An 8180-nucleotide genomic window follows, 5' to 3' on the forward strand; every position below is an offset into this window, starting at 1 on the left:
CGTGTCCCTGGGGCTTTTGATGAGGCACGTCCCGACTCGTCACCCTTTTGCCTTTCCCGATCGAGCAAGTACCGATGCGACGACGACGATATATCACTGCACATATATGTGTGTGTACCCACGCAGCAGGTGCAGGCAGGTCACTGGCCCTGCAGCAGCTTTAGCACCCATCCTATAGCTTTCGGGTGCAGCTAGTAGCCCCATGTCGATCGATCATCCATCGGCATCCGATGCAAGTGCGAACGAAGTGCTAACAAACCAGTGTGCTAGCCAGCAGTACTGTGCCCTAGCTACGCTGGTCGATCGCACGTCCATGTCCAGCAGCTACAATCCAGTGTGCTAGCTAGCTGAAAATGTTTACTTTACTTTTCGCACCCCAACAACTTGCTCGATCAGCCTTTTTGCTTCAATCCTATGGGGTATGGTCCGATGGGCTACTCGTGGTGGGTTTGGAGTGGTCATTTCTGGCTGCTTTAATTTGGGTGGCTCGATCTATATTGACAAATTAACCACTCATGCACCATGCATATCTATGGTGGGGCCGGCCACACGACTCAGATTACAAGGCCGGCCAAGCAATTCTCAGCAGCATTGAGATACGTACGGCATGTGATCGATGCATCTGCTCCAAATGTTCAGTCAAAACATTTCACATTCCTCACCAACCTATCCTGCTACCCGGTAGCTAGCAGGCCGGATTCGATCTATCCGTGACCTAGCTTATTACATCATGCGCCAAGGCCCAAAAGCGTCAAGTGGGGGATGAATGGAAAAGCCGCCACTGAAGATGCAAGTGCAGCATTTGCTAGATTGTTAATGGGCGCTAGCTACTCATTGCCACCCACAGGAGACAACCAACCACACCGTCATTAAACAAGTGCTGTATGCATGTGAGTGGAGCAAGGATAGGTTTCGAAATTCTGTGCATCGTCATCAGGAAGCAACTTTTAACTTTTTGCCTTAAAAATTTCTTCAAGGCATGTAATGCGTAGCTTGGAAATTAATGGATCGATCAAGCATCACAGGGTTACTATTGCCGTGCCGTAGCACAAACAGCTAAAGCCACGAACACGGTAGGTCGCAGCGACTTCCTCCATCTATCTAGTAAGAAAGGACTCAACTTTCCAAGTCAAAAGTGATGTATGTTACTGTGACCGTAGTCCATCATAGTTCCATGCATGTACCTGAGAATTAAAGGACTCAACTTTTCAAGTCAAATTGAATTCAACTACTATATAATTTTGTCTACAATAATTTACTTGAGCTGACCAGCAGGTCTAACGAATCTTCTTATTATGAGAGTTTTCTAGAACTCACAACTAGGCAACAAGTGCGTGGACGTGCAATAGGAGAGAAAATAGACAGCCTCCATGCATGACTTCCCAAGTCAACGTGATGTTGCTTCCACCATTACATTTTCTCATCTCTACTTGAGAAGTCATCACGGAGGACACTATCTATCTGGCCATGCCGCTATTCATTGTTCAATGCGAATAGGCGATTATTTCAGACAAACTAAATATGCTGATCGATGTGGAGATCCTGTAACTAGAATTAATTGGTATGATGTGAGCACTACTGCAGGATGCTACAACCATTCATGGTTTTCTTCGAGAAGGAATTATTTTTCGCGAACGTGCCTGAGCACGTATTTCATTAAGAGAAAATGAGAAAGAATTATAGTGATTGTCCTTTCCATAATGGTAACAATAATTAATGCTGTAACAATATAATGTGGTTGTTTTTTTTCTAACCACATAGCTAGTTAAAATTATAGTGATTTACAGTTGTACATACCCGCTTGACATTGACGACGACTTTGCAAGAGGTTGAAAGGAACACTGCGTGACTCTCAACTCTACTGCTACCATGGAAGAATTTTGTGAGCCTTAATTATAGGAGCACATAGCCGTGGGGTGCCGTGGATGGCTCTCAAGTGACCCAAATGTACAAAACATGCATAGGGTGAGACATTTGGTCACACTTTCATCGACCAGATTTCATCCGATCCGTCCATCGTTCGATCGGACGGTCCGAATTCGGCTATCAGTCCGGTATCCGTTGGCCCAGTGCGTGGGGCCGATCAATCCTCGTCCTCCACCTACTACCACAAAAGATAACCCTTCTCATGATCGAGTAGACACTTCGCCAAGAAATTGTACGCACCACCAAATATACTATTAAGCCTCTCTCTCATCAGCTAGTGATCATATGTTAATTCACTATCAGTTGTGGCCATTAGACGCCCTCTTGGGCCTATATATATACCCATGCTATCTCCTCCACATTTCGTCATGAGCACTACACATTACTGCTACCACCACCTTATTATAACACGATCACCGATCGACCCAAAGGTAGCTAAGTGATCGATCACCACTCGAGGTCGAGGAGGAAAAAAGAAAAAGGAAGGTGCTTTGGTGAAGAAGTGGCCGGTGAGGGAGCGAGCTGAGCATGGGTACCATCGGGTTCCCGGTGACGAGGACGAGCAGGTCGCTGGTGGCGCCGTCGTCGGCGACGCCGCGGGAGACGCTGCGCCTGTCGGTGATCGACCGCGTGGCGGGGCTGCGGCACCTGGTGCGGTCGCTGCACGTGTTCGACGGCCGCCTCGGAGGGGGCGGCGGCGAGGCGGCGGTGAGGACGCCGGCGGAGACGCTGCGGGAGGCGCTGGGGAAGGCGCTGGTGGACTACTACCCGTTCGCGGGGCGGTTCGTGGAGGAGGACGGGGAGGTGCGGGTGGCGTGCACGGCGGAGGGCGCGTGGTTCGTGGAGGCGGCGGCGGCGTGCACCCTGGAGGAGGTGAAGCACCTGGACCACCCCATGGTCATCCCCAAGGAGGACCTGCTGCCGGAGCCGGCGCCGGACGTGAACCCCCTCGACATGCCGCTCATGATGCAGGTACGGATACACACAACACATACAGCTAGCTATCCATGCATCTATATATGTTAATGCAAACGCAAGAACTAATGCAGCCTCGATTAGCGAGAGGCATCTGGAGCATTTATCTAGAATTGGTGACAAAGAAAAAGGTAATAAAAGAGAAGGAATCTTTTCGAAGGTAAGCAGAGTATGTATGGTAGCTAGATTGACGATGCATATAACAACCTTTTTTTTTCTCTTCCTAGAACAAAACGCAAAAAAACAATGCAGGGCCCCGTTTAGATCGCAAATTTTTATAACTTTTGGAACTTTTTGCTACTATAGCGTTTTCGTTTGTATTTGACAAATTTTATCTAATCATGGACTAACTAGGCTTAAAAGATTCGTCTCGTGATGTACAATTAAACTGTACAATTAGTTATTTTTTTTACATACATTTACTGCTCCATACATGTGTCCCAAAATTGATATGATGGAGAGAGAGTGTAAAAAGTTGGAAGTTGGAAGTTGGAAGTAATCTAAACAAGGCCCAGGCTCGATTAGCGAAAAGCATCGGAATAATATGTTTATCATCTGTAATTGTTGAAAAAAAATACTAGAAATGAACACAGGGAAGAATTAAGCCAAAAATCCGAAACGTTGGCGCCATATCTCGATCAAGCCTCGAGATGGGGATCGGACTGTACCCGAAAAAGGTAGAGATGGTACTGGCATCACTCGTCAAAAGAATTTCGCACCATTTTCCGTGTGTACCTAGCTGCCATGCATGGGAACCACGACAAGAAGTCAAGATCTTGTCAAGCGCGAATCATAACTACCTCTGTATATATACTGCCCAGTGCTCACTGCCATGTGGGTCATCACGAACTAGCAGCACGTACGAATGGTGTAATACGTGCTCACTACAACACTAGTGATTATGCTTGCCTGCAGAAAACCTGCAGGGAAATGGAAAGGTTAGTTTTTTTTTTGGAACCGGTTTAATTTGAAACTTATGCTCGATAGGGTCTCGTAAGTTTGAAACTGAAGCCAGGGAGGGACGCGTGTGAGCCGAGGGAGAGGGATTGCATACGCAGCCGTGCCGTAGAAGGTGTGGTCTGCCCACAGTATCTTGTACGTGTGGGCACACCTGTAGTGGTTGATCGGTAACAGTTTTGACTTCCGAGTGATCGATCGAGTAGCAGCGCACAGGTGTCAGGCCCTGATCGAGAGCGCGCGTGCTAGCTATCTTCTGGCGCGAAACCATGCAGTTGGGCCATCGCGATCCATCCATTGTCTCTGCGTGTGCTGCCACTGTTCCACTAACGCATCACAGGCAGGCGTGGCTTTGCTGCTCCGTGCCTGGCCGGGAAGCATCCTGACGACGCGCTATTATAAGCTGCACGCCGCTATCCGGTAGGTGAGGTGATGACTGATGAGCATGAGCTCGACTCGACGATACCGTCGATCATGGCGCCAAATAAAAGCAGCCGCCTTTTCCAACACGAGAGCATGGTACGGTCCTGCTCGGTCATCATCTTGCTTAGTTATTTATTATATATAATATCTTTCCGTCCAGGACGTAGTACGACGGAATGGAACGACCACGACCGCACGCAGAAGATATCGTCAGAACTTGAGGATCGGAGTGCACCACCTTCCTGTACCTACTTACCTAGCTAGCTACCCGCCTACCACTGCAAGACAGGACTTGGGAGCTCATAAACTACACGCACTGCAACCCTTTTCTCTCTGGGTACCAATAGTAGAATAATGGAACAAACTTATAATATCTTTAGGATGACACGTGGCACGCACCGGCGGAGCCTCATGAAGACCGTACTGGGCGCTGGCCCCCTCTTTTCCGTGAAAATATACTACTAGTAATTACTTACTAGACTCTTCATAAAAATTCTTGTGATTAGCTCACAAGCTCACAGCCCTTACTTACTGTTCTGTTTCTTTTACAATTTAGAACAATTTAGAGCATTTTGTATGTAACCTGTTCTGATTGACCCCCTCTAAAAAGACGTTCACGCTCCGCCACGGGTGGCACACGTAATGTTTACCACAGCATATGCGTAGATATGTGCCCGTTCGCGTAGCTATCTGAAGGGTTGCAAAGTCGTTGTTGATGTATAGAGATCGGTTACCAGATACCGCGACGTTGGTGCGTCCTCTGCTAGATGATCGAAAAAGGGACATGCATGCATTGGTGGCGCCCACTTGTGGCAAGTCTCCTAGTTCCCTTCATGTCCATCCCAAATCCCAAATCCCAATCCCATATGTAATAACATGATCCAAGGGAAAAGTTGGACAGCAACATGCAGTTAACTATTACAGAGGTGGCCTGTGGTGGTATTATTATTCACAATAGAATTATAACTTAGGAGGTACAAATCAACGATTGTTAAAGAAAAAGTTTTGCCTTGAGAGTACCAACTTCCTTCAGCATGTAGGCCAGCTAGCCACTTCCAGGCAACCAGAGGCAACATGGCTCGATATATATATATATTCTTTCTCATCATTCAACTTAACATTTAATTAGTCTAAACCCTAGAGACTAAAAAGCTACTTAATATTGCAAATATACACACAGAGTGCGGTGCTGTTTATGCTTCTGTATTATTGACCAACAGCGGCTGCGTGCCACTGATATTGGTCGTGCATGGTGCATGCATGCGCGCTGACCGCCTGACCACCAGAACCTTCAGCATCCAGTAAAAATAAAAGGCGAAATCTTCAGTGAATCTAGTGGCTTGGCGCACCGACGTAATCGTGGTTGGTGAGAGCTTTGCGCGTGAAAAAGTAGCACAGGGGGTGAAAGCGTGTGATGGTCTGACAGATGGTAAGAAGACGCAGGCGCCCAAGTGCGTTAGTTGTTGGCTCAGTGAAAAGGTAAACAAAAAACAAAACCCAAAGATATGTGCAGGTCAAGAGGCTCCATCCGTCGCGTAGCTTTCAGCCTTTCACTCCGGCCGATCGAGTGACAATGGCCTCGACCGACATGATCTTATCCCTTAACTTGCTACCAAATTTAACCATCAATCAGCTTTCTTCCTTAATTAATTGCTTTCCACGTAAGTTCATGTACTTACCGATATGCATGGTACATATATATGGTTAACTAACTCTATATATTATCTGGTCTTAATTTGTTTTAGTTACTTCTTAGTCTTGTCAAGTTACTACTATCTTCCGTAGTTCTTGATGACGTGGAAATTAGTTACACTGTCGTCGTATATTAGTTTCAGATAACAAGCAACCCTTATTATACATTAACCATGATGACTTTGATGAGGTTATTTTTTTTCTTGCATGAAAGTGAAACATAATTTGACGGAGGATCCCTCCAAATAAAATCAAGCGAAATGGCTGATGAAAGAAATTGGCGTACGCGCGCAGGTGACGGAGTTCGCGTGCGGCGGCTTCGTGGTGGGGCTCATCTCCGTGCACACCATCGCCGACGGCCTGGGCGCCGGGCAGTTCATCAACGCGGTGGCGGACTACGCGCGCGGCCTCCCCAGGCCCCGCGTGTCCCCCGTGTGGGCGCGCGACATCATCCCGGCGCCGTCCAAGATCATCTCGCCGCCGCCGCGCTTCGAGCTCCTGGACCTCCGCTACTTCACCGTGGACCTCAGCCCGGAGCACATCGCCAAGGTCAAGTCCAGCTTCTTCGAGGCCACCGGGCAGCGCTGCTCGGCGTTCGACGTGTGCGTCGCCAAGACCTGGCAGTCCCGCGTCCGCGCGCTCCGGCTGGACGGCGACGACCCGGCGCGCCCCGTCCACGTCTGCTTCTTCGCCAACACGCGGCACCTCCTGCCGCCGGCGCCCGGGTTCTACGGCAACTGCTTCTACACGGTGAGGGCGACGCGGCCCTGCGGCGAGGTGGCGGCCGCCAGCGCTGTGGAGGTGGTGCTCGCCATCCGGGACGCCAAGGCGCGGCTGGCCGCGGACTTCGCGCGGTGGGCGGGCGGCGGGTTCGAGCGCGACCCCTACGAGCTCACCTTCACCTACGACTCGCTCTTCGTCTCGGACTGGACGCGCCTGGGATTCCTGGAGGCGGACTACGGGTGGGGCGCGCCGGCGCACGTCGTGCCCTTCTCCTACCACCCCTTCATGGCCGTCGCCGTCATCGGCGCGCCGCCGGCGCCCAAGACCGGCGCGCGCGTCATGACCATGTGCGTCACGGAGAAGCACCTGCCGGAGTTCCAGGAGCAGATGAACGCCTTCGCCGCCGGGAACCAGCAGTAGTGAGACAGCGCCCGTCGCCATTATCGTCGTCGGCACATCGATCCTCTCTCAAAGCGTACGTCTGCGTGCATGGTGCATGCAACTACTGCAAGTTTGAAATCTGCCAGTAATCTCGATCGATCGTCTAACTTGCTATGCCACAAGAACTGCTGAGTGTATTTGCTTGCGTGTAATTTGGATTTCAAATTCGGCACAACTAGCGTTGTAAACTTGTAATCCGTACTCGTACACGTCCGTGCATGTATTACTGCCCGGCTGCCCAAAAATGGCGGGCTAGCTCGCTTTTACGTGTGAGTCTGCATGTAATTAATTCGCGGATGAAAATGAAATAAAAGACCGATGCATGATTTGTACTAGCTAGATTTTGACTGTGTGATGCGAGTATGCGTATGTGATCATCTGCGTCTGTGCTTTGTAAAAACAATATTGGTCGTGCATTGCGTTGTGACTTGGGCCGGTGTGTACGGACCTGATCGTGTACGTGTAGGTACGAGATCAACGACTTGTGATTGAAACCTAATTGTGTGACTGACGGTGATTTCGGTGGAATTTGACTCATGATCGCGTCGGCCTAGCTAACGAAGTTGAAAGTGCGATGAGTCAAGCTACTAGCTGATGCGGAACGGATGCTACTGGCTACTAATAAATCATTTCGCCTAGGATAAGCTAGCGTACTGAAACTGAAAGCATCATTATCGTCTGGTCAGGCCTGCTTGCTGACGCCAAGCTGCCGCCGGCGTGATGTAGGCAGGCACCAACACGAGCACAACGGAACCAAACTCTTCTCATCAAGCTTTGAGCCTACCAAAAGAAGTCAACTTCAACAGAACGTTTCAATATTTTAATAGGGCCAAAAATAAACACATTCAAGCTTATTGTATCATGCACAACTAACTAATAATATAAAGTTAAACGGATTTTCATATATATAATAAAACATTAATATATATGTTAAGTTTTCCTTCTTAGATATTTCTCTCCTTGCTCCCGGTAGAGAAACATATGGATAACCCTCCATGTGGAAGATTCATAATGGATCGCCCAATGGAAAAGGAGATTTATGT

General features: G+C 48.9%; 1 protein-coding gene across 1 annotated transcript; it reads left to right on the forward strand.

Annotated features, from left to right (window-relative positions):
• The first annotated feature begins 2173 nt into the window (after positions 1-2173).
• LOC112887903 (acyl transferase 4-like) lies at positions 2174-7476 on the forward strand. Its single transcript, XM_025954188.1, has 2 exons — positions 2174-2898; positions 6268-7476. The coding sequence occupies exons 1-2, from the start codon at positions 2455-2457 to the stop codon at positions 7114-7116; spliced, it is 1293 nt and encodes a 430-aa protein (XP_025809973.1). The 5' UTR covers positions 2174-2454; the 3' UTR covers positions 7117-7476.
• The last annotated feature ends 704 nt before the right edge of the window (positions 7477-8180 follow it).

The sequence above is a fragment of the Panicum hallii genome, chromosome 3, assembly GCF_002211085.1.
Source record: "Panicum hallii strain FIL2 chromosome 3, PHallii_v3.1, whole genome shotgun sequence".
NCBI lineage: Eukaryota > Viridiplantae > Streptophyta > Magnoliopsida > Poales > Poaceae > Panicum > Panicum hallii.